The 12432-nt window shown below is 42.4% G+C and overlaps 1 protein-coding gene across 4 annotated transcripts in view; it reads right to left on the reverse strand.

Annotated features, from left to right (window-relative positions):
- Positions 1-12432, reverse strand: part of LPAR1 (lysophosphatidic acid receptor 1) — a 121756-nt gene that overhangs the window by 57528 nt on the left and 51796 nt on the right. For 2 of the 4 annotated variants that reach the window (XR_014473507.1, XM_083184039.1), the window contains exon 2: positions 10125-10259. Coding sequence is in view for 3 of the 4 variants with exons in the window: in XM_083184039.1 (XP_083040165.1) it covers positions 10125-10181 (57 nt within the window). In the remaining variant the exon portion in view is untranslated. Of the gene's footprint in view, positions 1-10124; positions 10260-10915; positions 11027-11363; positions 11667-12432 lie in introns of those variants that run through there. The other 2 variants (XM_083184062.1, XM_083184052.1) reach the window with 2 other exon arrangements.

Consider the following 12432-nt stretch of genomic DNA (forward strand, 5'->3'; position numbering starts at 1 on the left):
ACTAATATTTCTAATGGGTGCAGCAAATTGCTCACAAAATAATCCCACAATTCAATAGTCACTCAATTAGAAATATGAATAGATAGTGTTAACATTATGCGTCACTGCAAAGGGACCAGTTTTTCTGCATAGCCCTCAGTAATGTCAAATACCAAACAACAATTACACTCGAATAGTTTTAGAACCTTAAAAACCTGAACAAGAGAAATTAGTAGCATTTGCAAATTGCTCTTGTATGTATGAATGGCATTACTTGGTTATTCCTGTAGAAGAATAAAAATAAACTAAAGGTGTTCCACACATAATGGGTGATCTATTTAAGAAGACCTTATCCAAGGATCAGCAAGTACAGAGACTATGCTTCACTGCAATAAAGCTTTGTTTCTGAAAAAAAAATTCTCATGCTCTATGTGAAACTTATAAAGCCTGTTTTAAGCCGGATGCTACAGACTTAAAATTAACTTTGCGTTTGTTATAAGCATTGTTCCAGTTCATCCCATCTGTAACATGGTACACACACACAAAGAAATAGTAACCTTTATCACTAGACCGGCAGGCTAAACAGAAAAAAGAAAAGAAAAAAGCAGAGAAAATTGGTGGTTTTACTTCTCTATTTAACTGTTGTATAATGGATTTGTGGTGAATAAGACCAGGTAAAAATCAATATTTTCTGTAGGGTCTACAATTCACAAAGAAAACCACATAGGTGATTTTAACTATACATCGCATACTGTAGGTTTTGCAATGCAATGAGATGAGATCTAGTACAAAAAGTATGTGCAGCACTTATTTTTTGAACTGTGCGATGAGAGCGCACATCTCATCGCACCCAGCAATTGTATCATGTATGGGTACCTTAATATTAGGCTGTAATGCCTGGGGCTATTCAATTACAGCCCTTTTTTGTCACCTGAAATTACTGTATTTTTTATCTGGGGTTAACACATAAAATATGTTTAGCCTCCTTTTGCGTTATAGCCCGTTCACATTGCAGTTCTTAACGTTATATTGACGATTTTTTAGCCTTTTAAAACAGTTAGAGCTGCAGTGTGAAAGCACCAGTCTACATTTACCGGTTACAAAATAACCGGTATTTGCAAACGGTTAAAAAGCAGAGTCCTACACGGTTCAGAGCTGTTTTTATGCAGTGTGAACGGCTCTGAACCGGTATATAGGACTCAGGCAGTAGCTATGAGTGCGCGGTGCATATGTAATGTGCCGCTCATTACATATGTGCATATGTAATGAGTGACTCATTCATATGCACTGTGCTCATTACATATGCACATATGTAATGAGTGGCTCATTACATATGCACTACGCTGTCTTATAGCTACTGTCTGTCCTGCTTTCATATTGCAAACCTGCTTGAGACCCGGTATTTACAGTATGTGCAGTGTGAAAGAGGTTTAAAACGGAAATATACCATTTAAAATACCATTTCAAAATACCGGGTCTCAAACGTTTAGGCAATGTGAAAGCAGCATTAGACTCACTATTGACAGGCATCTTAGTGCAACTCTGCATTAAACCAGGGTTGCCGACTTTTAGAGTCTCCTCTCCTGGAGACTTGCGGGGCTTGAGCATGACATCATTAAGCCCTGCCCCAGTGGCGGATTCAGGGGGGGGGGCACCTGGGCACGTGCCCCCCCTGTCATTTCATTTTGTAGCTGAGGACCAGGGCTTTCCAACGAGCCCAGCCCCGTGTCTCTAGCCCCTCGGGAACCAAAGATATCGCCTGGCAAAGCAGTAACGTTTTTTCCCCATAGGATAATATGGGACCCGGCAATTCCGACCCCCACCTAGTTCCGACGGCTGCCAGTTCCCTCTCTGGCATCACAGAAGCTCCATATAGATCAATCGGTTCCAGAGATATTGCGTGTAAACCGATTTTTTTATTTTATTTTTTAAATGTAATTTCACGGCTGTTCATGTTCTTTGAGGGCAGATTACTCTGGAACCAAACATTCCAGTTTCACTGGACCAAAATCATTCAAAGCCCACTCAAATCAATATGATACTTTTCTCATGTAAATGGGTCAGTTGGTTCCGAAGATATAGCCGGTTAAATGAGATAACTGGTTAAAGAGGGGGAGGGGTGGTTTTCTCTCCCCCTCACACCAGAAAATGCAGGGACTAGGCTGGTGTAAAGGGGGCCAACCTGGGAATGCATTTTCTGGTGTGAAAGGGGTATTATTTCAAATAGCCGGGACCTGCAGTGCTCTGAATACAGCCAGGCTCTGCCACTATCAGTGGCTATCACTTCTGCCTGGCGGCGGCTGTCCCCCATTTACCGCGAGCATGTATTCTCCCTTGGCAATGAGCATGTAATCCCACATGGCAACGAGCATGGAACCTCTGGCAATGAGCATGGAACCCTTGGCAATGAGCATGTAGATAAGCAGCACTTAGATAGCATAATTTTTAATAGGCATTATGGTGTTTGGCCTAATACATAATGGACATAATGGCATGTAACTTAACGTGTAATGGACATTATGGTTTAAATGTTTAATGCGCGCCTTTGGTGGACAATGTCCCTGTTTATGAAGCGTATTGGGAATTTTGGCTCAATCCGTGTGGCATTATGTGAATTCTGGCTCAATCCGTGTGGCATTATGTGAATTCTGGCTCAATCCGTGTGGCATTATGTGAATTTTGGCTCAATCCATGTGGCATTTTTTGAATTTGACTCAATCTGTGTGGCATTATGTGAATTTTGGCTCAATCCATTTGGCATTATGTGAATTTTGGCTCAATCCATGTGGCATTATGTGAATTTTGGCTTAATCTGTGTGGCATTATGTGAATTTTGGCTCATTCCATTTGGCATCATGTGTAATGGGCAAGTATAGTGGGGTCTAGTATTTTGTTGCATAATGTGTAGAAGTTGTATATGGTGTTGTACACTACACTCAAGGACATGCCCCTTGTTAAGTGGCCACACCTCTTTTCCGGAGCGCGCCTTCGGCGTGCGCACAACTGCATCCTTCTGTTTTGTCGCCATGGGGAGCCTGCGTACTTTAAATGCCAGGGCCTATTTTTAATCCCATTCCCACCCTCTCTCTGCCGCTCTCTTAGCATGTACACTGGCATTACTAACACCGCCCCTCCCCCACCTAAACCTTCTTTTATCATGGTGCCCCCCCTGTCATTTTATCCTGGATCCGCCCCTGCCCTGCCCCCATGATGGGAAACAGCCTAATTCATGGATCTCTGTGGAGGGGGCTTGACTAAAACGACGCGATTGTGTCATTTTAACTCCGCCTCCTCTGAGACCCACAGATTGCAGCATTTAAATCCCGCAGTGTTGGTCCCCCTGAACCCGGGAGGGTTGCCCACCCTTCTGTGGGGCCGGGAGGGGGATCCAATGTTCGGGAGACTCCTGGCCATTCTGGGAGGGTAGGCAACCCTGCATTAATTAGCATCTAATTAGCAAAATGAGCACAAGCAGTTTCTGCCAATTGCAATGATATGTGGCAGTTCTATATTCAGTATATGACTGCAGCTGTGTGCATACAGTATGAAATGTTACTTTACACTATTTTCTGGGTAAACACTGTAATGTTCCATTTCTTATACAGATATGATGGCAGTCACACACTGAATAATGACAAGTCCCGGTAAATTAAAGCAGCTAATTAAACTACGCCCTTAGTCATCAGATAAAGCTTAACTAAGAAATTGTGGGGATATTATACCATTCACTTGTTTTACACAGTATTATTTTTATGCTTGGTTTAGTTATGCATCATAACATGCTAACTGTAAAAAAATTAGTTTCTGCTTTACAGTAATAATTCTTTGCAAATAATACTCCTAGGTTTAAATGCTATTAAAATGTCAAGGTATTGTTTCCAATAAATACCAGAAGGAAGTCCTTTAGGTAACCATTTTATACACTGGGCTTTCAGAGCACAATGCACATCTGTTTTGATATTGAAATTTATCCTATTACCGTGATGGGATGAAAGTAGTGGGATACAATCGTTGAGTCGACCTATATTCTGTCGACATACATTGGGTCGACAGACCTGCAGTCGGCACTTACAAAATGTTGACGTGGCTTCGGCTGCTGCATTTTATTTATTATTATCCAGTGCTTTAGAGAATCATTCACATCAGCCCCTTGCTTGGTGAAGCTAAATATCTATATTACCTTTTACAGGGACACACACACACACACAAGTAATTTTTTTGGGGCGGTCAAAATCCATTTAACCTACCAGTATGTTTTTTAAGAGTGTGGCAGGAAGCCTCTGCAACCAGAGTAAACCAACAGAGAGTACATACAACACCCACACAGAAGTCAAACTAAAAACTCAGTGCTGAGAGGCAGTAATGCTAACCCAACACTATCTGTTGTGCCATTTATATTCAATTCAATAAGAAAGAAAGTGACTCTGAATGTTTTGTTTAGTCTAAAAAAAAAGCACAGGAAACTATAAAAATATAAGAATGAAACAAAACACCTTTCCACGATTTATTAAGTTATTTATTGTATGCTGAAAACAATGGTCATCACATCAATCTAGAATAGTGCATTGTACAAGAGCAGAATGACCTGGAAATGCTTATTGGACAGGACTATTACACAGATGACAATTTAATAGCATACAGTAATTTGTAACTCTAAAACCTGATGGCAGCCCTGCAGATAGATCCTGGTATTTTAAGAGAACCTCTACTAATACCCTTTCACACTGACATATATTTCCAGAGTTATTGCACATGAACGCACAGCAACCCGGGAAATTGGCCAGTGTGAAAGGGTCCCGAAAGACTGTCCCGGGTCCAACGTTCTGGGATTTCAACCCAGGTCTTGACCGGGGTTGAACCGGGGATGCTCGCGAGTACAGGGGCAGTGTGAAAGGGTTACCCGGCTGGCCGTGACCCGGGTCACCTTCACTGCACTGTAAAGGTGTTGCTGAAGATGCTGATATCTCCCAGCGCTGCCCCAGCTCCACCTCCCGATTACGCCACCCGCCCAGCTTTATGCCGGGTTGGGGCGGCTAGTGTGAAAGTGCTTGCAGGGTCGCACCCGGGATTTTGTACCCAGCTTGCAATCGCTTTCTAATGTGAAAGGGGTGAAAACTCCCCTCCTGGAACCAGGTCCGGTGTGACGCACCGCAGCGCCTCGCCGTTCACCTGCGCCGGGGGGGCGGCTGGGAGTGAAGCGACTAGTCTGGGGGAGTGAAGCGTGGGGGCGAGCTCACCTGCGCCCGAGCCGGGGAAGTGAAGCGGCAGCCACCGCTGAATGTGAGGGGATGGCAGGGGGAGCTTGAAGCGGCGGGAATACAGGGGGGGGGGGGGTAGTGGGTGATGCGGCTGCGCGGGGGGTAGAGAAGTGGCGATTCCGGGGGAGTGAAGCGCGGGGGTGGTGTAAGCTCACCTGCGCCCGAGTCCGGGGGAGTGAAGCAGCCGCCACCACCGAGAGGGGGGGGGGGGGTTAATGCGGGACGCGCTGACCTGGATCCAAGTGGGGGGAGCTGCTCCAGAATGCCACCCTCCAGTGGCCGGCGTCCCAGGCAAATGCCTAAATCTGCCTAGTGGTCCTGCCTGAAACCTAACCCGAATCTCCTTTTTCCCTCATCCTAAACCCCACCCTCACTAAAGTTTATCCATAATCTCTCACATCCCTGCAGCCTACCCCTTATTCTAACCATACTACTTACTCTATCGGCCCTCAGCATGCCACAGCATTCTTATGACTTGCGGGATGCCGACTGCTGGGATTTTTACTGCTTCCCTTTACATGCGATCTACCAATCTGTAGATATATGTAATAAATGCAGAGCCCACATGTACACAGTTTAAAAAAAATAAAATTTTTTTTGCAGTAGATTAGGGGTATATTAAGAGCACACGGTTCCTGAATCGACAATGTCTGGGTCGACAGTCACTAGGCCGACCGCTAACGGTCATCAGTGACTAGGTTGACACCTGGAAATGGTCGACATATCGTAGGTCGGCATTAACAGAAGGCGTACACAAGCTTAAAATTGACATGGACAAGGTCAACACAAGTTTTTCATGTTTTTTTGATGTAGACCGACTTGGTTCATACTTTACTATCCCAGTGGGCATACAGAATATAATAGTGTGCCGAGCGCAGAGAGGCACTGTGTCCTAAGCAGCCATGCGAGGGGGCACTGTACACTTAAATGGTGTCCATGCCATTGATGGAAAATCTATGGAAACTCTGTCGACCTTGGGGGCGTCGACCATGCCCACTTTAAGCTTGTGTCGACCTTCTGTCAATGTAAATTTCAGGTGTCACCTAGTCACTGTTGAGCTAGACATTGTCGCTCTTTTATACTGTAACCATATAAAGATACGGAGGTGGTCAGTGACTGTGTAGTAGCTGCGGAGGTTCTAGGCTTTGTCAGCAGTGCACATATTCTAACTAATGATACATACCATTTATAGCACTATATATATATATGACAGTTGATCCTACCACAGTACAGAAGATTAATGTAAATTACCCTGGTGTTATTTACATAGAATTTAGAGTAGTAGTGCATAAGTATTTGCATCCTAATGCCAATTGTGTCCTATAAAAATAATTACAACAATAATAATCATCATATAATGTAGCTCTGTCTATGGAATTGACCAACAGAGGCAGCTTGTGTGCAAGGCTCAGCTGTGCAGCTGTTCGTTAGCTAGGCAAGGGCCATTTATTTACTTTGTCTGAATGAGGGAGGCAGCACATGGGTGGCCAATTTGTAGAATAAAAGGAGGAAAGAACTACTAAAGCCAAGGGTCATGCTTTACACTTGATGGCTGAGTGGTTCTGCTTGCTAGGCCTATAAAAAAAACAGTATATAAACATTGTTTTAGGTTTTTGTTTTATCCATTTTATAGTGTACCTGTCAGGGTCATCTACTGTGACATTTGTCCCAGCAAACACAACATACATTGTTGCAATCTTTTTATATGACTATTTGTTTTGTTTTGTTTTTTTACTTGCGGGAAAAGCAAATCTCAATCTGATAAAACTAAAAACCTTTATGGTGTGTACACACGTAAAGGTGCCCATACACGTTACAATTATTGTATCTAATATTGGATACAATATCGCATCTCATCGCATCTCGCTTTTGCGATAAGATGAGATTTAGTACAAAAAGTATGTGCTTCACATACTTTTTGTACTACATCTCATCTTATCGCAAAACCGAGATGCGATATTGTATCCAATATTGGATCCAATAATTGTAATGTGTATGTGCAAAGGTGCCCACAGACGCATCAATTATCGAATGCGTTTTGTACTTTTTAAGCACAAATTGCATCTTATGTACAATTATTGGATGGTGTTTATGGGCTTGTGCGATGCGATAAGCCCGATATTGTATGTCTAAAAAAGTATGTGCTGCACGTACTTTTTAGACTACATCTGAAATTTAACATTACAAACATGGGTTCATCACATGCATCCAAGTGCACATCTCATAGCAAGCTGGAAGAAAAATTGTATAGAACCATTGTACAGTCAAAAACGCATAGCACAGTACAATTGTAGCGTCTGTGGGCACCTTTAGATGTGCCTTAAGATCCTATCCACGATCTGATCAGATAGGATCGTGGATAGGATCTTAAGGCACATCCGATTTGCATCCTATTTTGACTATATAGTGCAGATCTGCACTATATAGACAAGGCAGCCAAGACTTTCTGGCTTCCGATACGTGAACGCGCATCTGGATCGCAAGGGTTAAAACCCTTGCGATCTGCATCCGATGCCGATCCGATGTTGACTATATCATCAACATCGGAAATGAAATCGGACCGTGTGTACACAGCATAAGATTAGATTAGGTATTTACTTGTACTTGAATAATATGTTCCAAGATATACACAAACTGGAGTTATTATAATTAGCATCTTTATTAAGTAATCAAAGAAGTACTCATCCTGGTACCGCATTTCGTTATCTTGGATGACAGAGTCTAGGAAGTCAGCAATAGGGTGACGTGCATTGTGTATAAAAGATCGACACGACAGTGTTCAACACATTTTGGGGAGGCTGTTACAGGTTTTCCTCAACATTTGCTTGATCCATGTGGGATACAATTGAGAATAACAACCTTCCCAAAGTGTTTCCACAAGGGTATGTGTTTTACTGATGGCGGTCACATATTACCAGACATTGTGTTGACCATTGTCAGGTCAATCTTCTAAAATCCATGACAATGCATGTCAACATATTGACTGTCATCCTAGATACTATGGGTGTGGATCAAAGGGTGTTCAGTGTCTATGTCGACATGTGAAAAATGTTGACATTGTCAAAAGGCCAACACAGGCAAAAGATCAACGTGAGGTTTTTTTTTCTCATTTTATTATTTTATTTTTGTGTCACCCGGTTATTGTAACGTGTACTTGCTTTGCTTTGGGCACTTTGCCATTCCAAACTGCAGTACATGTTGATCGTAAAGGATTAAAAAATTCAAAGAAAGAAAAAAAAAAAACACAAAACATTCATGTCGACCTTTACATATGTCAACCTTTTGCAAAATTGACCTACTGTCACTGCGACCACACCCCAGTATTTCACGATCGAGGAACCTAAAAATGTTTCAGTGATGTGATTAAAACTGAGAAAAATCACAAAACATATTCTTGAAGAGAACTGAGTAGTGTTGACAGTCACATTCGTGTTACAACTCCTCATGATGGACCTACAGGTGTATTCTCATACATTATTGCCCTAGTTGAGCCAAACAGCGCTACTCAGTGCGCCAGGTCCCTCGAGACTCTTCTAGCGGTTTGCGTTTTGTTTGCTGAAAATGCATCCTTGTTGCAATATGATGAGACCAGTACACACCATGATAGTGGGCTGATTCATTTGATAACTTGTGTATCTGTATACAAAGTTCTACACTGTTGCAACTAATGATTTTTTCCAATTGAAGTCCGATTGTGCTCAAAATACAGACTCCGTCACACACAAAAGCTATATGGTCACTAGATCGAAAGTCATGAGGTCGACATGCATTTAATCAACCACTGAAGGTCGAGACATGAAAAAGGTCAACATGGCTTTAGGTCAACAGAGTCATTAGGTCGACAGTCAAAAGGTCGGCGTGTGTTTTTCAAAAAATGTAACCGTCATATGCCAACAGGCAGATTTTTTGTGTGTCTTACCATATCCACTAGGGTGAGGGGGAAGCATGAAGTGTGCTGAGCTTAGCGAGGCACCGAGCCCGAAGCATGATGAGAGTTGCGAGCCATGCAAGGGAACGTGGTGCACTTTTTTGGGGTCCATGTCGACTGTGTCGACCCTCTGGACAAAAAAAAAAAAAGTGAAAAACCCCTCACAGATTTCACGGCCATATACTGTAAAAAATCTCAAGAGTGTGTGACCATAATAACTGATTCGCACCAGCTGGCTAGATAATACAGTAGGTCTGTTGCTCTGAGTTTATGCCAGTAACACTACGTACATATTAATGTAAGAATACAAATCTGGAGAAGACTTGTCTCCTTGTCATCTGGAGTAAAATTGGGTCTCCCTGTTCAAAACAATATGGCCCCATAAAGATGACTGATTGATAAGACAATATCCAGCATCTCCTGGGATACAGTTTGGCAGATTGTTACTGTACATAAAGGTTCCAAACAAAACTACGATGCTACAGTATTCTGCTAGGCCACTTTAATGGCTGTCTTGTTTCAGACATAACATATCAACAGGAAAGAAAATAGCCGTATTGCATGGACTTGTCACAGATTAGCAGTACACAATTTTACCCAGCATGTTGTGTATTATTTATTACAGTTGCTGGAACATTTGGACCGTCTGTCACTTAGCTAGGTAACTGGTGCCCCACTGTTTGGCCAGAGCCAAAACCTCATGATGAATCACTCAATTCAAAGTCTGGAGCCTGGCTAGCAATAAATATGTGAAGTCTGACTTGCCTTTGAAGTTTACTATAAATCGTTACTGTATTAACTGTGCTAAACCCACCTACTGAAGCTGTTTATTTTGGAACTCGTCCTAACAATTAAGTCTCCTTGAAAGCAAACACAAGTGAAGACAAGAGGATACAGGGATTATGCAACAAATCCACCTCTGAATTGTTTCTTTTAGGAAAAGAATAAATGTGTGTTACCTGTGACAGAGACATCATACCAATATGCTCAGTAGCAGATTCTGGAAGCATAGCCATCCTTGGTTCCACAGTAGGTTGGGTCTTTAACACGTTGAATCAGTTTTGGTCAAATCCCAGTCATACTTGCAAGTAACTCTGGGGAGGTAAGAACAGATAAAAACATTTATTCTCCAGTCCATATATAAGCTTTCAGTGTAACAATACTGTACCACACAGGGAGAACTTCAATTAAGGAAGTATGGGCAAATATAATAATAATAATAATAATAATAATAATAATAATAAATCACATACATATACTTTTTATTACTAGCTATTGTAGAATGGACATAAAAGAAAAACAGTGTGTGTGTTGGGGTGTGTGCCCAGTGATTCCCATTACGTCTTAACCCTTTCAGGTCCAACGTCTTGTCAGACTCAACAGCCCTAGCGTTAGTAGCATCAGATCCAATGGTGAGCCACTTTAATATAAGAACATTAACATTCAATGTAGACCATTTTTTAATTAAAAAAATGCATTTACAATTAAACATTGAAACACTTAAACCAGACTTTTTGAATTGCAAATAAATTTTTGGTCAGCAAAGGGTTAACATGGGACATGGATTACTCATAGAAACTGATTATCATTTTGTTAGGAAGCCCCACCAGTGTAACATTTTAGCAGTACACAGAGAGAGAAAAGTGTCTCACATAGATGTAACTACTGCAGCTTTCCTAAATTGCCATACAGAAATAGATGTGACCTTTTTGCAGGCTATGGTATACACCATAGTTGCCCACACACACACCTTGGAATCTGGAGAGAAGCGATAATTAGACAGCAATGTCAATAACCCCTGATACACCCAGTGAGTGTGCTGCCAACAGCTGGTCATCGCAGCCAGCAAGTAGTGTGATACCTATGCCAGTAAGAGAGGAGAAGGGAGGAGGAGACATACAGGGAAAAGTAAGTTATGCCAGAGAGATATATACACACACACACACAGTATACTGGCAAAGTCACACAACAAAAAAGAAAAATAATAACAAAATTGCAGTTAATGTAATTCAATGTCAAATGGAAAAATAAATAAACAGTAAAATAAATAAACAGTAAAATAGAGTGGACACCTTATCCTTCAGTTCTATACACAGTCACTGTAATCCGTGTTAAAGTTACATACAGTAGCTAAAAGTACCCACTTGGGCAATTCTGATTGGTCACTCCCACAGATCACATATAAACATAGTACATACCAGATTACAGTCCCTGCAGCTCCAGATGCATAAGCACCTAGTCGGTGTCATTGCTTTCTCACTGCCAAAACTACTGTGATCCAGTTATTTTTTATTAAAACAGGAAGATGGTTAAGTATTATATATCCATGGGAAAGTTACATGCGATAGTGGTGGGCAACATTAATAGACTTGCAGCAGCATGAATAGTGCACTGGAGTGTATGGCCAAAGTCCTGTGGTTCCCCTGTGCAGAGTTCCCAGCCGGCAGCTCCAGCAGATCACACACACACTGCTGCATGCTGTGCACAGGGGCGGGCTGCCAGTGAGCCTCCTCTGCCCCACTTACAATGGGACTGGGTGTGTAGGGTAGCAGGCCGGCCCCTGTCATAGAGGAGAGAAGGATCAGCTGTGTGATTACCCGTGCACTGCATAGAGCACAATCACTCACTTTGGGGAATTATGAATAGACAGAGCTGAAGAGCAGTTACGCCCCTGCATATAGGAGTCATGGGACAGTGGTAAATATGGTGATACATAGATATAAATGAATTAAACTATATGCTAATGTGTATTAATATTCAAGAATAGTGATAAGATAAAGTTTTTCTTTATAAGGGAAAAGGGTAAATGCCAGCTTCTGCCTGAATATTATTATTATTATTATTATTAAATTCATTTGCACGCTAAGAAAATACAGATCACTGCTAATTATACACTCCCAGAATAGCTAGATCCATATTCATTAATTCTATGGAAAAAGCTGGATTCATTATGCAGTCCGGATTCAGTACTGAATCCCGGCGGTCGGGATCCCGGCGTTCGGAATCCCGACAGCCAAAATCCCGACAAGGGGGGGACGTGGATCGCCCCCCCTTGCGGGCTCGCTGCGCTCGCCACGCAGCGGGCCCGGTGCCTCGCTACGCTCGGCACACTATATTATTTTCCCTCCAGGGGTGTCGTGGACACCCCAGGAGGGAGAATGTGTCGGGATTTCGGCAGTCGGGATTCCGGCGTCGGGATTCTGAACGCCGGGATCCCGACCGCCGGGATTTTAACTGCATCCCGTGCAGTCCATTTGTCATTTATTG

The sequence above is a fragment of the Crinia signifera genome, chromosome 1, assembly GCF_055691185.1.
Source record: "Crinia signifera chromosome 1, ASM5569118v1, whole genome shotgun sequence".
NCBI lineage: Eukaryota > Metazoa > Chordata > Amphibia > Anura > Myobatrachidae > Crinia > Crinia signifera.